Source organism: Merops nubicus, unplaced genomic scaffold, assembly GCF_000691845.1.
Source record: "Merops nubicus isolate BGI_N331 unplaced genomic scaffold, ASM69184v1 scaffold12459, whole genome shotgun sequence".
NCBI lineage: Eukaryota > Metazoa > Chordata > Aves > Coraciiformes > Meropidae > Merops > Merops nubicus.
In genome coordinates, this window is record NW_008631718.1 from 436 (window position 1) to 22,106 (window position 21,671).

Consider the following 21,671-nt stretch of genomic DNA (forward strand, 5'->3'; position numbering starts at 1 on the left):
CAGAAACAATTTTAATCACTGAGTAGCAATAGAAAAAAGACAAAAAGTTCACTTCCAAGGAAAAGAACAGTAGCAGGAAGCATAAGAGGCACCCACAAGTTGGGGGTAACTGATTTAGGAAAGAAACAAAGAAGGAACCATGATTCAAGGAAGAAACATCCTGAACTGAGGTTCTCTGAACTTGGAAAATTTCACAAACATTCAGTTATCTCACTACTCTTCCATAAAACAACAGGATGATTCCCCCTTCTTTTACTGTTCTCAACCTAATCAGCAAATTTATCCTTTTGTGATATCTGACTTAGAAAAACTGGGTTTGTTTTTCATAGGATTTAACATTGAAACAGACTTGTAGCACAGTTCACTTTGACTTTATAGCTACAATATCAAAAAGCAAGAAACGTGGGTGGATGGGAAGTTGCATTCCATCTTATTCCCACCATCCGTGGGGCTATGCCGGCCTCCCACCAGTGATGGACATAGGTACTCACCCGCCTGTGTGGACTTCCGTCTCGCCTTCTTAATTTCCTCTTCTGTCTTGTTGCTGAGCTTCACCTCTAGCTGCTGTGTTTTCATTTCCAGATCCTTCTGTCTCTCTGTCAAGGCTTTCCGGGCCTTGAAGTAATTAAAGAAGAGTCACATGTTTTAGAGGAAAAGAGCTGCCAACAGCTTTCAGCCATCTCTGACTCCTTCACACAACAATTTGTCAGTAAGAAGTCAGGGATTCGGCATAAACCTGGGTCCTAACTGGGGTCCAAGTTCTTAGGACACCATGTAGTGTTCAAAGAAGTGACCTACAACCACACAGAAGCCATCACCAACAAATCACAAACGCATCTGAACTCTTCATAGGTTCTCAGAAAGGCCCAGTGCCAAAGACATCATCAGACTTTCATGTTTCTTAGTAACTTTCTCACTATTTGTGGAAGAAAGGCGAGCTCGAGCTTCTTCCAAATGTCTTAGCCAGCATCTTCAAACCACCCTTTGCTTTTCTTAGCATCTAAATTGCTTAAAGAATTTCAAGTATTTGAAAAAATTGATTTTAAAGTATCTTCTGGATTCAGCATACACTTACCAAAAACTAACAACAGGAACTTTAAGACTTATTTCAGACAAACTAATTTAGGTTCATGCCAACAGCAGTTCATACTGTTGAAATCAAGAACCTGAGACCTGGTAACAACTGATTATTTAAATTACTTTAAAATTCTTCAGATGTTTAAAGCCAGATTTATTGACATCATTGCAAATGATCACAGGCAAATTAGTAAAGGGTCTTAATAAACAAACATCAACACCACATACACAAACATCAACATCACATATGCATGCTGTCACCTCATTTGCTGAGATTGCCTAAATACATAAAAATACCTTGTTTTGCATGGACTTGTTATAGAATGGTTCACATTTGTTCTTTACGCAGTTATTTGGTTTACAATTGAACTTGGATGACTATATTTTGTTATCACCTCGCAGTTTTTTTACAGTCACAGCTTGCAAGTTACAAGCTCAAGGCATTATGTGAATTTTTTTCAAGTGGAAGTTCCAAAGACCCTGTTCTTGTGTCAGCAGGACACAAGAGGGAGCTGCAGGAAAGCAATATGCTGAGAAGCTGTGTGCACACTGCAGCCACAGCTTGTCCCTTTTTTAAATCCTTCTTTTCAAGGCTATTCTAATTAATTCTTTTCAATATCCCTCCTGAGGACTGTGTTTCTTTGCAGATACGACTATGAAGGATTTACTGTTTTGTAGAAAAATGCCTTCCCTGCATACATGCAGTCTAATAGCCTTGTGTATCCTGCAACAATTCTGACCCCAGGCAAACTTTCTTATGTGCACAGTGATCTTTAAAGAAAGCCCAAACAACCTTCTGGGTTGACCGAGCAGAGTACTTTCCAGCTTAACACCCAAGAGCAAACTGCATGAGAACCTCATCTGGAATAAGTGGCCTGGCAGCCAAGGCTGAGGTATCCTATTTCCTGCCAGATGCTGCCAAGAGAGCACTTTTTGTGGGTATAATTCTCCCTAAATCACAGCCTTAGCTACCCACTGGATGCTCACGTTAATGCAGGCCCTGATACTAGGGCCTGCTGCTTTTAGTTTTTTTCAGGTGGCAACATTAGTTGTGAGGCACAGAGAAGGGGAACTGGGGGAGAGTTTATGATTGCCATGCCAGGTTTGAGCTGCTGTCCTTGGCCATCTGCTTTTGCCCACTGCACGAGCAGATACTGAGCCAAGTGAGCCTTTGGCTTGATCCTGCTGCTATTCTAAGGCAAGATTTTTTCAAATTCTGAGGGCAATAGATGTGACTTCCAGATGCACACAGGCAAGGATTATTTTCATCAAATGCATTAGAAATATACTGTCCCATGCTGGGAAGAGAAGGATGAAACAAAAAGCCACTTCAGCAGTACTGTGTTAACCCTGCCTTGGAACCCCAGTTTTCCACATCTCAGCTAAACAGCAGTACGACACCTGGGGCCCAGCAAAGTACAACTGAGAGTACAAAGCACTTAGCAGAAACCTCTGTGGTTCTTTGAGGCAGAACAGAAACTCTTCCCAGGGCAGCTGCTTTTCTGCCCAAACCTGCAGTATCTCATCAACACTCTACTTTGCTCTCTGCTCCCACCTTTTCAACTGCTGTGTAGCGGCTGGCCAGATGCTTCCGTAAATCTGCAATATGGTGGTCACACTTCTTCATGTCTTTCTTAAAGTTCTCTCTGAAGTTGAGCAGGGGTTTCTCTACCTCACTCTGAAGCTGGGAAGGAGAACAGAAGAAGAAATGGCAATAATGAGGAGCCAGGCAGTAATTCCTGGCTCTTCTGCTCAGAGGAAATACTACACACACCATGGCCAAAGGTAATATCATACAGCAACAGTTTTCTTCCCCAGGAGAGCTCTGAACAAAGCTACTGCAAAGCTCAGCTCTTCGCAGGACAGCTCTGTTAAAGGACTATTTACTGAAGGAACCAAAAGGACAGAAATCCAGTCTTCCTCTCTCCCCATTAAATGATGTATCTCTTCTTACACACAGGATCAAACTGCAGGTAATATCCAGAGCACTACCTGAGGTGCTCTGATTCTGGCCTCACTGATGCAACTTGCTTAAAAAAACCCAAGGTACACAAACTAAAGTCACTAACCCCCTAATGCAACAAGGCATCAGTGGACCGTGGTGACATGTCTGCATTTCTTGGATAGTGAAAAAAGATCCAATAAGGGCACATTTTATTTTTTTCTGTCAAGTATAAGGGATTCAAAAGCCATAGCATTTATTTGAAATTCTTTAAGCAGGGGCAAGAAACAACTGAAATGAATTAAGAAGAGATCTATCAGGCACATGTGGCTTAACTCTTACAAGTTTGTATCATATGGCTGTTTAGCCTTCAGATAGACAGTTCTGACATCTAGGAAATGTGCTCTGAAGGGATGCAGATACTTCACCTCCCCTGAAGCAACCAAATAATTTTTTTTTTTTTTTTTTTTTATCACTCCTGTGGGGATCTGGACTCAGTCAGCTTAGGTGAGTTAGTTCTATAGTCACCTAACATGGCCCACAGTGTAGTATCAAATAGTACCTGAAAGAAAGTATTTTTGGCCTTTCTCCAGTGCCATTTTAATGGAGAACAAAACTTCATTCAAGTTCAGTAGAGCCTTTTAATGGAGAGAGGCTACAAAGACAGTCAAGGTCCTACATCCTAGAAAGGTTAAACAAGCCTAAAGCAGAGCTTGTGTAGGCAGATGAAGATTGATACCACAGTGATCTAATATGGCCTACACCTATCTGATGGTCAGATGCAAGGGTCATAAAGTCAGATTTTTCTTCATAGGGCCAGGTGATGTCACACAGACAATTGAGCTTTGGGAGGTTCAAGTTGAAGGTAATTGAAAAAAAAAAAAAATAAAATCACTACAAGGGTAGCTGGACACTAAACAAGCTGACCAGAAAGATAATGAAATCTCTGTCCTTAGAGATATTCAAGACTCTGCTAGACAAAGATGTGGATGAGGAGTTGATCCACTGTGGGTGACTGTCCGACTCTAACTGGGGGTGGTGGACTAGAAAATTCTGGACAATATTTTTATGACAGTCTCAACAGGGTGGCCCTAGGAAAGCTAATAAAAGACCTGTTCCCAACTCTAGGCCAGCACGGTTACATAAGTTTCTCAAGACAAACTGATAGCTGTGCCAGCATTGTCAGTGCTCCACAAAACAAGAACTGGGAGAGAAGTTCAGGATGGCTTCGGTGAACTCCAGAGGCAATATGCTACCATTGATAGAGATTTCTGTGTCCAGCTGATTTTGTAGTAGCTGAATAGTCTGCTGAGCATGACTGCTCCCTTAATAAATGGCTTAACCCACACTAACAACCCAACATGAGTCAATTATCCTCAGTGGAAGAAATGGCAATCTGACCTATCTGACATAGTAGACATTGCTGTGAAAATCCTTATAAAAATCCCCAGGGTCACAAACACTGCAAACAGGAGGACATTCCACTGATAGATTTACTTGCCTAATAGAAAGTAAAGATATTTATTTCACATGCTTTATAATGGGACAGGAAATTCTGAGATCCTCATAAATATGGGAAACGATGAGAAGCTCAAAATGGAAACAAGGCAACTGCTTTGTCTAATTTTGTATTCTGAAAAACAAAGGGGTGGATTTCCCAGTGAAGACAGTCATCATTCCTCTAGCATCAGTATCCTCTAGCATCAGTATCCTCCTTCAACTTCCATATTGCAAGAGGTATCATAAGCTATCAAACTAGACTCACATGTGAATGACCTAGGCTTTTAAATGTTGCATTACAGTTGGCCATACATTTTTCTTTTTCCTAGAAGATCTTGCTAATAGACTTACAAATGCATGCAATAGATGAAAAACAAACAAACAAACTACTTTCCTAAGATGAAGAGATTTAAAGCCCCAGTTTATATATGCAACTCTGACACCTACCTATGACTGAACGGATGAGATTTGACAAAGGACTTGAAATCTCAAGAAGCTTGTTAAAATAAGTTATCAGGTATAGGACAAAGACCTTGTATCTCTGAACCAGTATGGTACAGAGGTATAAGGTTAATCATAGTATTAGATGCTGGAGAACCTACACAGCTGAGTTACCACAAACAAAACTTCAAAAATTCCTCTGATTTCACAAGTACTTATTTTTTCCTTTGCTCCATCAGCACTATTTCCAGAATGGCTGGTAACACATCAACATATCCAGGCCAGCCCACCACGATTTCAACTAGTACAACATATGTGCATCTTCTCTTCCAGCAGAACTCATCTCCTGGAGCTCAGTAAGGGATAATGATAGCTGGAGAAGCTGGAATTCAGTGCCATGACAGTCTTCTTGAAGGATTCTGTGTGTGCATGTATCTACAGTTGCCACACCAGTCTGTACAGACATTAGTAGTGTAACAGTATTTTATGTCCCAAGTGCTGCAGTGTCACCTTCACCGATCTGTCCATGAGCCCCAACATAACAGCACCATGAAGGGCTGTCATGGAAGTTGTTTAATGCCTTCTAGGCTGGTTTTTATGCCTGAACACTCTTGGTGTGCTCTGCACTGTACTGACTGCTTGTGCCAGCACTGACTGGTTTTGTTTGACTCTCAACATGAAATATAATTACTACTTCTAAGAATAACTTTTCTGAAAGTATTAGCAATAAACAATATGTTTAAGGACATATACTCTTGATAAAAGAAAGCTGGTACTAGGAAGTCCTAAAGCAGGTACAGGAACAGGGGGCAGAGTTCAGAGGATGCTGCAGGAGTTTCTGTGCAGAGTTTAAGTAAAATAATGGAAGAGCCCCTATACATTGCCTGCCTGCATGCACACACCACTCCAGGGTGCATTACTTCCTCTTGGAAAACAATGCAGGAGGACAATGGGGAACAAGAATATTTCACTAATTACAGCTCTGAAGTAGAAGTTTGAAACAGAACAGTAGGTTACCAAGGCAGCAGCTGGTTGCCTGAGTAACCTCTGCATAATCACTTACAAACAGTGCAGAGCTGTAATTTTCCTCCAGAACATGGCTGTTGTGCTGAGCTATCTCCCACTGTATTGAACTTGATCACCCACAGAGGTTAACATAATGTAACAGCACGCCAGAATATGTCACATGTGGTGGAAAAAAACCAGATAAATATCAGAATTTGTACCAGAAATCTCCTTGGGCATCACTTGAGAGAGAATGCAAAAATAACACCAAGTTCCCAGTGCACTTTTCAGAAAGGCTAATGATACAAAGAAGTCATAGTCCTGGTTCTCACCATTCCAGACAGATACAGTAAACTCTTGTTGAGAAGACAAATATCAATTTTTACCTTTTCTTCAGGAGTAATCTCTACAAGCTCTAGAAAAATTTACTTAAAAGAGCTGGAATTAGATCCCTAGGTGAATCAGTTTTCCTTCTTTTTTATAAAAACTTAAGGCTAGATGCATTTTAATTAACTCATCAGGTAGATTAAATTAACTATGATTTTGGTGGGAGGAACAGACAGAGTTTTGATAAGTTTGTTCATCAAGTTATTAATTCTAAATTTGTAGCATATACATGTCTATTTTCCCCACTAATAAGCACTGAAGGGAGATCCACATCAATTGCAGTGCAAAAATCTTTGCAAAACAAGAACTATTTACCTTAGAAGAAAATTTAAGATGAACTTCTGCTTCATCAGCTAGACTCTTCTTTAGCTGAGCCCAAGCCTCTCCTAGTGTGCTGAAAGAACACAGTGACAATGATCAATGCCTTGTCTTCTGCATGGACTCCCAACAAGATCTGTCAGATAGTGTGAGACAGACATGGTCCAATGCTCAGCAGAATGAAGGAAATGTGACAGCAGAAATCTGAGAAGATAACCAGTGCTCTGTGACCAGGGCAGAATTATACTGGCACTGTACGTAGCAGTTCTTTTTCCTACAGAAAAATTATTTTCTAGATGATGACAGTTAAGGAACACTCCTCTAGACCCTCTCCAACAGCCTAAATTCCTCTTAAAGCATCATAAACAAAACCACACCCAATTCCAGGAGAGATCTTCCAGCTGCTAAAATGGTAACAGATTATTTCATATCAGACACCCTTTCTTTTACTTATCTCAGTACGATTGCTTTTTTAGACAACATCAAGTTTCTGATGAACAAGCCTGTGATTCACTATAGCCAGATCCTTCTCCCACAAACTGTTATGTAACTGTATCTTTCACATCCTGTGAAAGTATAAAATCTGGTACTTTGTCATCACTGAAATGCATCTTATATTTTTTTTCAGTTAATTTCTTTAGTTTAACAAAATAATTCTGAGTTGCATTTTTCTCTTCGATTTCTACATACCACCCCTCCAAGCTTTGTTTCATCTCTGATTATACTAAGTCCACTATTTATTCTATAGTAGGTCATTAACAAAAACATTGAAAATAACCTGGAGTTGGGACAAAAGTTATGGGATCTCAATCCATAGCTAACTTCTGTACTTTTTCTTAGTAGGGGGTATAATTTCTTACCTAGTTTTGCACCTTAGGCTTTATCTGGGCCACATTTGTCTTGCTTGCCTACAAGAATCTCCTTTATTATTGTATGCAATAATACAAATTATTGCAAAAAGCTGTGCTAAATTAAGAGCTATGATGTTGACTTCCATTATTCCATCACCAGAGAAATTTAGGTTGGTTTGATATTTTTTGTTCTGCATGCATCCACAATAACTGCTCATCACCTTACTTTTCCACTGAGTGCTTCTAGAAAGCTTGATGGGTTAGTCCACCACTTTTGCAGAGGTTAAATAGAGGTGAGTGATGTACAATTTCCCAGCCCCTTCTCTCTCCCCCCCACCCCCTTTTCAAAGATAGTCATATTTGCCCCTTCCTGATAGCCTGAAAAATTGTCTGTCATGTGCAATTTTGAAATTATAATCTCGCTCCAGTGAAACACTGCTCCAATGAGTTGAGTCGTCAAGTATGATGTTCATCACAGCTAAACTAGAAGTGAGACTATTTCACTTAGATAAGTGCTCCCAACTCTTCTCCTTCCCTAGTCCAATTTCTGAGGTCCCCTTCCACTGTCCAATCCTCTCTGGCACTATTTTATCTGATCTGTTTAACTAAAGAAGATATTTCAGCCTGTTAAGCATCTTCCGCATCTTTTGTCCAACTACAATGACTTAATTGACCATAGATTGTATCACCCCACCTTCTGTGTAAGCACAACAGCACTCTAGGCACAGCAACTTCAACAGAACTACCTCAATACCACAAATTGGTCCTATCTCACACCCTAGTGTCCCACTCACATAAATGACGGTGGGTCTTGTACGACCAGAGGAGGGCAGAAAGCCCCGGAGGGACAGTCCAAACTGTGTCAATTCCACCTACTGCTGGACAGCAAAGCTGGACATTGCTCTGTGGATAATGAAGCCAGCACTGGTTTCACAGAGCAGTTAATGGGGTCCCCCAACTCACACCTTCTCAAGAAGGAGAGGAAGACCCTGGCAAATGTTCACTTTGAGTATGCTAAGCTGCAGTCCAACTTCTGGCTCTTTCAAATCCTTCTGCTGTCTTCTCTTCCTCCTTCAATTTTTAAATGGAATTTTTCCCTTTCCTGGGCCTCACCAATTCCCAGGATCCTCTCACTAGCCTCTTCCCGGTCCTAGCCACTTTGGCCACCACAGCACTAGGAGGATAAATTCCAGTGGGGCCTTTTTCTACTCCCTCATCTTGCCACCCCTCCATGCAGAGCACCATCGGGCACTGATCTTAGCTCACAAAACTCAATGTCCCCTTCAGTTCCTTACTTCACCATCTTTTAGGCTTTCACCCTCCTGCCCTCTCTTTTCATGCTCTCCCCTTGTTTCCTTCTCCTTCATTTTTTCAGGTGTTCCTGGCTTCTCCTATTGTCAGTAGGAGAACGTGAGAAGGATGTAGAAGAAAGTGGGTTTAGCTTTGCTAGGAGCAGTTAACACCCACAACTAAAGGCGAAAGAACAACAGTCAATGTAGGTACTTAGAAAAGCAGTAGCACAGTTAGCCTCTTGCAACTTCTGCCCTTGCCTACTGGAAGCTGAGCAAACACCTTGCAGAGCTTCACTGCCAGTAGAAGCACATGGTGTCAGAACTAAGGCAAGGACAGCTGCTTCCAGCCTTGGCTTTCAGTGCTTAGAGGGTTTGTGCTGGAACAGAGTGAACAACTTCTAATCCTTCATGAGTGGTGTCTTTTCATTATTGTTAAGAACTGCAATCTAGTATAAATTTCACTGCCTAATGCCTTCTTAATAACTTACAAAGTGTGAACATGTCATAATAAAGGGACAACCGGCTGCCCTTCTTGGAGGGACAGACCCATAACGAGAAGAGACTTCTTCATCCACCTCTCTCTGCCTGTGCTGCTCCAATTCTATTGGCCTGACCTTACGAATCTATGTTCAGCAATATATATATATATTACATATATTCTTCCACATCCAAATTAATTTAGTATTTACATATGTTAATCCCTAAAAGCACTAGTGCTGTCAAGAACAAGGCATAAAGACATTACTGGAAATGCAATGTTTTATACACATATTCCTAAAAATTTACTGTAAACTTCCTCAAAAGAAAAAAAGCAATTCTATCTTCCCCAACATCTTCCCAGGATGCTCAGCTAAATAAACCTGTATCAGGTCTCGCTGAGCTGATTTTCCCATAGCAGCCCTCCTGGTGCAGGGCTTTTGTGTTGGGAGTCATAAGGGTGTTGGTAACACCCATGTTGTGACTCCCACTGAGCACAGCACCAAGGCTCTTTCTACCTTTCCCTGTGCATTCAGGGGGGGTGGGGGGGTTAAGCTTGGCTTCCACATAGAATCATAGAATCCTTTAGGTTGGAAGGGACCTCCAAGATCATCAAGTCCAACCATTGAGCCATTAGGGCTCTAAAGTCCTCTGCTAAAACAGATCAGAATCTGTCAGGGTTGGAAGGGACCACAAGGATCACCCAGTTCCAACCCCTCTGCCATGAGCAGGGACACCTCCCACTAGATCAGGCTGCTCATGGAGCATTGCTTGGCTTTGCTTTTCATTAAACTGCCTTTGTTTCTACCCACAAGGGTTTTGTTGTTTCCATCTTATTTTCCTTCAATCTTCTGCTTTTTAGAGCAGGGAGAAGAAAGGGGGGAAGTGATAAGAGTGGCTCGTTGGGCACCTGCTGCTCAGCCAGGGTTAACCCACCACAAAATCTCTATTCAATGGAAAATCACATGTAGCTGTGTGGGAGGAATGCTTTTCATGTTAAAGAGTTTTCTGCAGAAGTCCCAGAGACACACTTACCCTTCTTCCTGAGCTGCCAAGGAATTCTGAGACAGTTTGGACAGGTTCTTAGCATATTCCTCCTCAATCTTTATCCTACACTCAAACACACACACAGAGAAAATAAAAAGACAGCAGTAAGGAAGCTTTAAGGCAGAAACCCATACAAAAAATTTAAAGAAACTCTTTGCATTTTAACAGATCTTTCCACAGAAATTCTCCTTTCAGCCTGCAGGGCTTGGCAGCAGCGGTTTCAGAATCCATCTCTCCCCTTCCATATGCTAAAAATGCAGTGGCAAGAGTAGGTATATATAGAGGACAGCATGTGTGATAAAATTAGAAGAAAAAGCTAGTTCAGGAAAGCAAATAACAAGGACAAAGTGTTTCTACCATGCAACATGGACTGTCTGCAAAACTGGCTCATTTGAGAAGCATGTGTTTCAGTCTGCTGCTAAACATGAGGTCACACATCCTTGAAGCGGAGATGAAGGAAAGTGGTGATACAGGAAGAATCCAAATGAGGTTTGGGGTGCTGGGCTGCACCTTTCCTAAGGACATTTAATGTTTCCTCCTTCCCATTGCAGAGGGCAAAGCTGGTGCAGATGTGGCAGGAACTTCCATCAGTGACATGTGGTAGTGCAGCCACTGCCCTTCCCTCACTCCAGCCAGTGCCCTGACCTTTTCTCCATTCACTCAGCAGCACCGCACTAGGAACATCATCTGAGCTTGCCAGCAGTGGGGGTGCAGAGGACAGAAACTGTTGGCACACAACTACTATGGCAATGGCTGCAGGGAGAACAAATGTAGCTGTTGAGCACAGGGACAAGGGTAAATGCTGACTGCACAGCAAGGAAGGAATGAGCAGCTGCTGATTTAGAAGTGAATTCACACCTGAAAGCCATCTCCACCTCCCCTGAGTTCCTCTCCAACTGAAACACTTGAACAGTCTACATGACCCTAACTAGGGTAAACAACTGGCTGCTCACTAGTGTTCAATCCAGCTTGGTCAATACTGCATCTTCAAGAGACAACTGAGTGACACCCAGGTGGAGCAACTCCTGATTCGGTGTTAAGTACAAGCAGGGGAAAAACCTGGTTTGAAATTCCTCTCATTTCAATGAGAGGACAGAGGAGGGATATTTTTGACACACCCATTTGCAGTAGCTAGTTGAGCCAACACTGTTATATGTGGCACTTTTGAGACAAAAGGGGCCTGTGAGTGAGCTAAGAGGGGTCTGATGGTCTAGACTGCTGAAAATAGAACCTGGATGTCATTGTGAGATGCAGCTGGCTGAAGGCCTGAGGTGATACTCGGCTCACTAGGACACAGTACAACTACAGACCTCATCCAGCATGTGGGGGTCCTCTTCCTCCTCCTCCTCTGAGAAAAAACCCAGCCAGCTCCCCACACCTGCTGCAGCACGACAAACCAATACAGCTATCCAGCACCAAAGCACTGTGGTTAGGACCTCACTATGAAAAAGACCTTACTATGAAAAGGACCTTATATGAGCACATCTCACCTCTCACCTGGCCTATTTTAAATACCTGGTTCAGGATGAGATTAATCTTGTCTTGAAAGTAACAGTTTCTACAGACTGGAAAAGGAGCATATGTCAATTATAATGCAAATGTCTAAATGTAGCTGAGATAAATAACTAAGTGTCCAGCCCAAACCAGGGCTCACTGCTTTTGCCTGAGTTACCAAGAGTTCCCAAGCCTGGAGTCCACAGCCTTCACCATACAACTTTAATCCCTAAGGATGCCTTTGACTGTTTTACTTGTGGATGCTAGGTGTGCAAAGGTGCTCACTGGCCTGCTGCCTGTTCTGAGCTGATCACATAGACAGAACCTCATGAACAGAAGAATAACCAACTTCCATCATACAGGTTTGCTGTGAAAGTAATGGATTAAAACCTTGTGAAGTTCTTTCCTCATACTGCTCTAGCTAGGGAAGTATTGAAGACACAAAGACACAAGGAAGCCTCACGGTTTTCACAACCACACAAGACACACTATGTCTGCTGCCATCAGTACCTGTCCTAAGAGTGGCACCCTACATGCAAAGCATCTGGCTTTAATGGAAGCATTCCTCATGGGTTTCAGCTTTGGCCCAAGCTCTTGGATTGTCCCTTGTACTAAGGTGGATGACACTACTAACAGGGCTGGCTGCTTGGCAAGGAGGAATAACAATAAAACAAACAAAAAACCCCAATAAAATGGTGAATTGTGTTTTGCTTAAGACTCCAAATTAAAAGACATAAAATGTTCCACCTCAGCCCAGCATCCTGTCACCATCTGTGGTCAAAACAGCTCAAACACCTCAAAGGAGGCCTCCTGGCCCTAGCTGGTATAACCAACCTGCAAACTCTGGATTGTGGTGACTGAAACACCAACACATCAGCACACAAGGACTCCTGAGCCTTGTGAGCCTACCTCCAGAAATCCACACTCCTGTTTGGCAGTTATTCCACCTTCACATTAAAAAAATCCCGTTTCTTGTGTCCACTAACTTGTTTGCAAATTTTCCGGATTTCACTCCCGGTGCAGTCAGAAGCATTACAGATTGCAAGCGCATTTTGACCCATACTGTCTTGACTTTATTAGTTCCATTTGCTCTTTGGATGTTTATTCCCTGATGTCTTATGCTTTTTTTTTTTTTTTTTTAAAATAAAGTACTTTGTGTGCCCACACTCAAATAGTTTCAGTCACACCATGTTAAAATGGATGAAGAAAAACTAGAGAGCTACAAAAGGAGACAAAGATAATGTGATATGACTACCATGCAAGAAGAAACTAAATACATTAAGACAACACAAGGAACATGGATAAAAGGTGATAGATGGTATCTGACAGACATCTACACAATTGTCACTGTGTGAAGACAGCGACTATAACTCTTGTTATCACTAGACTCCAGATTAGGAGGCAAAATGGAAATTACCAAACAACAGAAGCATAATTACTTTTTCTGTAGAGTATAAATTGCAGAAGTCTTTTACACATTGTTGCAGTGGTCAAAAAAAAAGACTCAAAAGGATCAAACAGGGGAAGACTGTTTAGAAGTATCTGCTGAACATGACAGACCTAAGGCAAACTGACTCCAGAAATCCTCAAACTTCTGGTTACTGGAATGTGGAGGAAATAGACTCTTATGCTCCTTTCTTCTTACACACTCAGTATTGCCATGGTCAGATTCAAGTCAGTGGCCTAGACAAATCTTCATCAGAATTACTACAGCCATTCTGCTTGTGTTTCTTTTCAGGTAGCTAAATAATCTGCTATTTATTTTAAATTTTCTACGCATCGCTCAGCTCAATTAAAAAGTGGCCAATTAAAAGTGGCCAAAAGCCTAAAACAGTGTTCCTCTACTAATAAAACCACTACTTCTTATACTTGGAGAAATTGATGCTATTCAGAGCAGTCTGCAGATTCTCTTGATTGTTTTGGAGTGCTTACCTGAATGCAAATGCTGGACCATATCTTCACTTTTGATTTAAAGTAATTCTTTCCTTCTTCCACACCCACACCCTTGATCTTTCAGTTCAGTCTATTTATTATGTTCCTCCCTTTCTCAAGGTCTCATTAAAATTCAAAGTCTTTATTATAACTCTACCTTTGTCAACAAGAACAGAATGAAAACATAATTGCTCAGTTTATGAATGTTATTTACAAGTAGCTCCTCTACAAGTATTTAAGTGACAAACTAAATTTCAGTTATTATTGCCTCTTGGATATTTGATGAAGAAATCTGGTTATTGTATCTCATTCCAGCTTCCTGTTTAAAGCTACATTTATTAGCCACCTTAACGTCATCTCCAGAAGGCCAGCTGAACAGAAGAGAGATAATTTTTTCTGGACATGAAAACCTCTAGTTAAACATCGTCTTGTATTCCCTGAGCCTCTAGATGGTCATCATGAAATTCTTATCAGTACTTCTTCCCTTAGCTGGGAATGTAAAGGTTCCCCTGATAACCTGGGCTCTCATTTCCATGAGTAACCTCTCCAGCTCAAAACTGTGCTCTTCCTTTTCCCCATGAAGTAATCCTGAATCATTGCTCCAAACAGAAGAAAAATGTACTCATCTTTCTACAACTCCCATCTAGATCCACTTCACACTCAATTCCAAACTGTCTCTGTTTCCAGCATGCAGTGAATCTTTTCTCTGTTTTCTTCTATAACATGCCTATTTCTTCCTCTACTGAGGACACAAACATGCCTCTGCAGTATCAGAGCTGCTCTCTCCTTGCTCTCTCTCATTTCACACCAAATTTATCTCTCTCTTGAATGCACGTTTCTTTTGATTCTTGCCAAATTTCATTATATATTACTTTCTTTGGAGCAGCTTTCCTAGTCCCTTCCATGGCCATGGCTGTCACTATTCTGCTTGCCTTGTCCTTATCTTCTAGCTTAGAAAGACTATTTCTCAATTTTATTTTTCCTTTGCCAGCTGGTCCTTTCTTCTGCCTGCATCCTCTGGCCACACTAGCCGTCTCTTGGACTGCCTTATGCCAAATGCAGTAGGAACCACACATGGATGCTGGGTACTCTGTACCTCCTATATCAGGCCGTCTTTATTGCCTGTGCTACACTTTGCATTTGTTCACTGCTGCCACACCCCTAACGCTAAAAGAAAAAGACAAAAGGGAGAGAGAATAAACCCCACAGATGAAAGCAGCTATCTGCAAGTTCTGCCCAACTGAACTTCCCCTGCACACCAACACAGGTGCCTGTTTGTTATCCTGTTCATTGCTTCCACCACTACTGATTTATATCAGCACAGCCACACTGTGGCTGCAGCAGTAGAGCAGGATGACAATACCAACTCATCAGCAAGCACCAGCATAGAGGCAGTAACAGAAGAAAGCAGCTCCTTCAACCGGTGCCATTGCTTCCCCAAAAGAATATCCATCTGCCTTCCTGCCTAGCGTAAACACTGCTTGCTCCCTACGGGCTGTTCTCAGGTTTTGAGAGCCATCCTCAAGATTATTTACACTGGCTTGGACGTATGACAAGTGAGTTCAAATAATAGTGACATTGCTTATGAGTAATGATGTCACAACTTCTCCTGTACATGGTTAAACTGAGCACCTATCAACTGCTTCTTTGGTGCTCAGTGCACTTCCATGTCAGCAGAGCAACAGACCATTAACACCATCCTGGCATTTTTCTGGTAGTGACGTCTGCCTTCATGACTTGGGGTTCACTCTCATTATCTGTATGTGTAGTTCAGCTCCATAACCAGCTTAACTCCCAAGTGATGTCTTTTACATCTTCCTCTACGGAACTGTGCCAATGCTCCATGTCAACAAATTGCTTCTTTATTTTTCAAAGTATTTTTTTTCTAAATATCACACCTACTCTGTTTTTTTTTCCATGTCTTTTCCTAGAATCTGCAGCTTAAAACCTTCTTGGTTCCCTCTGTCTAAACAGCCTATGTGCAATATGACCAAGATATGCACAGCAGGAGAGACAAGTGACAGCTGGGGAAGACTGGGAAATGTGGATGGAAATTAAATAAATGTGAAATGTTCTTTAAGAATTGTTACCATATCTTCTATGCAGTTTAAGCTATGTCACTAATGTACCAAAGGGGTATCTAAATCAGGAAAAAAAAAAAAAATTGCCATAAATGGTTAATTTGATAGCAAAGTGCTCATTACCTTTCTCGAACAAATTCTGCCATTTCTTTCTGCATTTGTTTCCCTTTAAGTTGCTTTTGAAGAAGAATTTCAAATCCCGACACTGTATTGTTCCCTTGTGAATCCTTCTTATCAGCCTGGAAGGTAAAAGGAAGTTAACAGAAAGCCACATGGGTGACAAGCACAGACACATGGTTCCCAGCAGTGACTGCCCAAGGAGTCCTGAGTAACAGGCAGCAGTAGTGTCCAAAGAGCCCTTGTCTGGTAATAGCTGGTGGCTGCAGCCCCTCAGCCCTTCTCAGCAGAACAGTTCAACACAGTTTAATTTTTCCACTCCTCTTATTCCCTTTTTTTTTTTTTTTTTTTTTTACAAAAGAGGAAGTTTTACAGTTATCTTGAGCTAGCATAAGACTGTGTTGGGACCAAAGCAGCAGCATGGCCTTCCCTTTTGTTCATGGCCTTTCCTAGCTGATAAAGCCCCTGGGCTGGCTCTAGCAAGCATGCACCCTGACCTTGTGGCCCACCCTTCAAAGAGAAGGGATCCTGGCACCAGCAAAAGGTAACTGCTGGGGGAGAGGCAGGGAGGACACTGCTGCTCCTTCCAGGAGTAACGCAGCCCTAAACGACTTTTTATAGACTGTCAAGGCTAACCCTGATTTGCACTCAGAAAAAATACCTCCAGTCTGCACAGATCTGCTCTAAAGCCAGGTGAACCAGCAACTTGTATCTTGAAGTGTTTGTTTCCTACACAGCCGTTTCCACCCTTTGCTCTAGTGACTTCAGGGTTGCTACAAGGACCAACACAGTCTTCCCTCTGCTGTTTCTTTTCTCTCTTCACTCTCTGCTTTCCTGTGTTTCAGAATTTCATTTCCCACTCTATTCCAGCAAACAAGCCCAAAGAACACTTCCCTAAGGACTACAGGGTTTGCTCCAATGCTGGTTGTTGCACATATGCACAGAGAAAAATGCCACATTAATCAAAGTGTGAGACTTGTAGGATGCCACAATAGGCACTGGGCAGCTGAGACAACAGGAGCAGAGTTGATCAAAGAAGGTGAACAAGCATGGGCAGACCATGAATGACAAGGCCAAACAAGAGGAAAATTCTGGGAGTGGAGCTATGGGAGGATAAAAGTTTGCAGAAGAAAGGCAGCTTTAAGCAGAGGGCAAGATGTGACCAAACCCAAGAAGCCAAGCAGTGGCCAAGCCTAAATGGGAAGAACCAAGCAGAGCAGTGACTTCTCTAAGACGCATGAAAAAAATAAGCCTGTACATTATTAATGACTTATTGCTCATTAAGATCAGAAGACTGGAATAAACTAAAGAAACTGATGGTTTGCTAACATGACCATCTGGAAGTATGTCAGCATACTTTAATAAGTTACTGCCATTAGTCCTCACACCAGCACTGAGCATGCATGAGGAGAAGTGCTGCTGTTCCTCCAACAGCTAGGCTTCTCTCTAAGTGAAACTCTTCTTTTTTAAAATGGAAATCCTTCAATAACTGATAACACATGTGAAGTTTATATCATCTTCATTGTTGAGGTAGTATTTCCCTTGTTCCACAAAAAAACAGTTTTCCAGTGGAAGATTTTTTCTACCAGCTCCACATCTGAAGGACTAGGGTATAATTTCAGTCTGAATCAGGATCCTGAAAGTGGAGCTAAGCACGCAGAAACACAGCCACTGGAGACTTCCCATGCTGAAGGCTGCATTAGAACTACTCCATTTAAAAGCTTCTAATGGGCCTGTCCTTCACAAATCTCATCCTTCAAAGAAGTCATTTACCATCTGGCCTCCAGAATATCCCGTGGGATTGAGTTTTACAATTTAACACAAAATTTGTAACTATCTGCTTGTTTTAGATGTGGTATCTCTGGCTTCCCTGTGCATTCCTATCCCTCATGCTTTGGGCAACACTGAAATAATATTCCCTGTCAGCCACCTTGCTATCCCATCTCCGTCTGCACAGCCCACTTGGCTGAGGTATTTTGAGATGTGTAGTTTGTCCTACATCATCCCCACGTCCTCACCAAAACCATCTCCTGACAGCCAGCCTTGCCTTTCTGGACACTCTTCTGCCAACTGCCCGCTTCTGAGACCAGTTAGATGGTTTCCACCTGATCTTCACTGGTGCTGCCCTAACGCACTGCACTTCAGCCCAGATTCTCCTTTTACCTTATTCCACAAATGAAGTTGTTTGTTCCACTTTTTCGGAAGCTTAGGAACTGCAACATGGCATGTGGCTGGCTGCCTACTTACCCAGAAATAATCACAGTAGCTCCACTCTGAAGGTTTTAGTAACTGCTGTTCTGGCATTACGTCAGGGTGGGGGAAAGTCACACAGTTTATCTGTAAAATAAAAAAGGCAGAAGTGAGTTAGAAGGCAATGAAACTTAGCTGTTGATGAGAAATACGCAAATTAAAAGTTATATACACACACTTCCAATCAGTGAATGCATGTTAGTGAAGAAAAATTGTTTGTTGCATGGAAACAGAAGCGAAGTATTCCCAGAAAGCTTCTCTGAGCAAGCAGGAGTGTTGGCTTGGAGGAAAATAAACTACCCATTTCACATATAGAAAGCCTGATTGATTTGCAAAATGCCACACAGGGAGTCCTCCCAGATGCCTAACAAACTGTGGTACAAATCCTGACGTCAAACAACCCAAACATGTCCTGAACACAAGAAGTAACAGGAATAGCATAAAGCACTAAAGGCACTATCAGCACATCTCATAAGAAAATCTTTGCTATGTTAGACTCTTACAGGATTACAAAAAAAAAAGAGTTGTTTTTTTTTTTTTTTTTTTTTTTTTTCAGTGCACAGCCCTCCGATTTATCCCAGAGACCTTCTCAGATGAAAATGATGCTCCCTGCAAAAAGGAACAGGAGTTCAGCTGCCCTTCAGTGAGCAAAACCCACAGCAATTTCTGAGACAAGATTCATCAGAATCATTAAACAAAGGCATAAAAAAAGTACTAGTGCTCATTAGATGATTGCCGTAGAAAATGAAGGCTGATAAAAGCACAGTGGAAGTGAAGTGCGTGACAGCTATTGCAAAATGTGAGGCAGAATAACTTTAGACACAGTTAAGCCCTTCAGGGGAAGCATCAGCAAGAGTCTGAGCTTGCTGCCAGTACATAATGCTCACCTAAAATTTCTGCTGGGCAGGCACACTAAAAGCAGTCCCTCCTACCACACCCATAGGCTCACCGGACACTATGAGTACTTCTATGTTAGTCGAGGAACCAACAGAAATTGGAGATGAGAGACTCACAAATGCAACTGTATAGGTTTGGGAGGTTCTTTGGATCAGTTAACATCCACATGAAATCCAAAACCAAAGCTGTGGGCAGGGTTAGCACAGTTGCACGGGCAGACCCAGAAGTAGTGCTTATATGCAGTGAATCTGCCTTTGGGCTATTCAGAGAGGATCAAAAGGGACACAGGAACACACTGCAAAGTGCTGAGATGGTGCAAACCCACCAGGCAAGAGCAATGCGGACAAAGCCTTTAGCTGATACGATGCTGTGCCTACAACCCCCGCTGGCTCTGCTGCTGTCTGCCCATGCTGAGGTTTCAGTGGCTGTCCCGTATGTAATGCAAGAGCCTCCTTCACAAAAATCACTCTGTCCAGAGCTTGTCAAGTCCATTTCAAAACAGGCTGAGGATTCTGTACCTATTGTACCTTTGGCTGTCACCTCGGCATGCTAAACCATGCATCTTTCCTTCCAGCTTCCTTCCAGCTCCCATCAACCTGATCTGCAGGAGGTCACAGACCAGGGCTCTCACTTTACCACCACTATGCAGGCAGCAGCCATGGACAGCAAGCCTCCAGTGACCATACAGTCCCAACAACGGACAAGAGAAGCTGCTGAAAACACCTTGCTCCTTCACGTTCCCCATCATATGGGCCATGCACTGGAGTTATAAATCAGCTCAGTACAGAGCAGGATGGCTGTGTGACAGAGTGCTAAACTGCCATCACCACAGCCTCCAGCATGAAGCCCCTCCAAGAGGGATATTTCTCTGAGGATACTTTCAATCTCTGGTGAAGTTTTCTTCCCTGTCAGCTCAGTTATCTCAGGATGGCACCACAAGCCCACCTTCCCCTGTTTCTCGGTTAGGTAGGGTGGGTTACCTTCCCTTCTCCATTCAGAGTTCATCAGATCTAAAAGCCTGCAAGCAGATCCCATCATCTGCTGGAAGCAGCCCAGCCCCAGAAGGAGCTGGCACCTCTGGTCTGGGCCCAGGGGTGTGCAGAGCTGCTCATGGGCACTGCAGAGCGCCCATGTGAGGGGCTGCCGGTATGCACTGGGCTCAGCACCCTGCTTAGGAGATTCCTCTCCACCTGGAAGCTTCACAACTGATGAGCTCAAATGTCTTAAAAATATCAATTAGATATCAACCTTAAGCCAAATTGCTACTTTCAGAAAACATCCAACAACCACCAATCTGAACCAGTGCAGGACTGGCACACAAGGGCAGGCAGAGAAAAGGCTCCACTTTGCTTCACAGGTCACTAAATCCCATGCAACTGCTGATCAAAGGCTGGGCTGGTACCTGGACATGCCTCTGTGCTGCCTCAGTCACATACTCTTTCTCAAATAACAAGAGTATCATAGAATCATTAGTGTTGGAAAGGATCTTAAAGACCATATAGTGCCATGCCCTCTGCCACCTCCTACTAGACCAGGTTGCTCAAATCCCCATCCAACCTGGTCTTGAACACTTTCAGGGAGGGGGAATCCACAACTTCTCTGGGCAACTAATTCCAGAACTTCTTCCTGATTTCTAATCTAAATCTCCCTCTTCCAGTCTGAACCCGTTAGCCTTCATCCTATCACCACACGCCCTTGTAAAAAGTCCCTGCCCAGCCTTCCTGTAGGCCTTCTTCAGGTACTGGAAGGCTGCAGTACGATCTCACCCAGAGCCTTCTCTTCTCCAGGCTGAACAACCCCAACTCTCTCAAGCCTGTCCTCATAGGAGAGGTATACCAGCCCTCTGATCATCTTAGTGGCCCTCCTCTGTACCTACTCCAACAGGTCTATGTCCTTCTTGTGTTGGGGTATCCAGAGCTGGACACAATACGCCAGGTGGGGTCTCATGAGAGCAGAGGGCCAGAATCCTCTCCCTTGTCCTGCTGGCCATGCTGCTTTTGATGCAACCCAGGATACAGCTGAGGCTTTCTGGGCTGCACTTGCACATTGCTGGCTCGTGTTGAGCTTTTTGTCAACCCAGTCTTTCTCCTCAGGGCTGCTCTCAAACCATACTATGCCCAGCCTGTATTGCTGCCTGTGATTGCCTCGACCCAGGTGCAGGACCTTGCACTTCGCCTTGTTGAACTTCATGAGGCTGGCACAGGCCCACCTGCCCAGGTCCCTCTGGATGGCCTCCCTCCCCTCCAACATGTCAACCACACCACACGGCTTGGTGTCATCTGCAAAGCTGCTGAGAGTGTGCTCGATCTCACTGCCCATGTCACTGACAGATGTTAAACAGCACCGCTCCCAGCACCGATCCCCGAGGAACGCTGCTCCTCACTGCCCCCCACCTGGATATAAAGTCACTGACTGCAGCTCTCTGAGTGCAACCAGCCAGCCAATCCTTTATTCACCAAGTGGCCCATCCCTCAAATCCATGTCTCTGCAAATTAGAGACAAGGATGTCATGCAGGACGATGTCAAATGCTTTGCACATGTCCAGGTAGGTGATGTCAGTATA

The 21,671-nt window shown here is 43.0% G+C and overlaps 1 protein-coding gene across 1 annotated transcript; it reads right to left on the reverse strand.

Annotated features, from left to right (window-relative positions):
- Window positions 1-440: 440 nt before the first annotated feature.
- On the reverse strand, window positions 441-18,298 carry GAS7 (growth arrest-specific 7; the record flags this gene model as incomplete). The annotated part of the gene is made up of 6 exons (XM_008947676.1): window positions 441-615; window positions 2,633-2,761; window positions 6,668-6,746; window positions 10,326-10,400; window positions 15,968-16,083; window positions 18,209-18,298. Coding segments are annotated over 6 exons (664 nt in total), but the record flags the coding sequence as incomplete, so codon positions are not given.
- Between the last annotated feature and the right edge of the window lie 3,373 nt (window positions 18,299-21,671).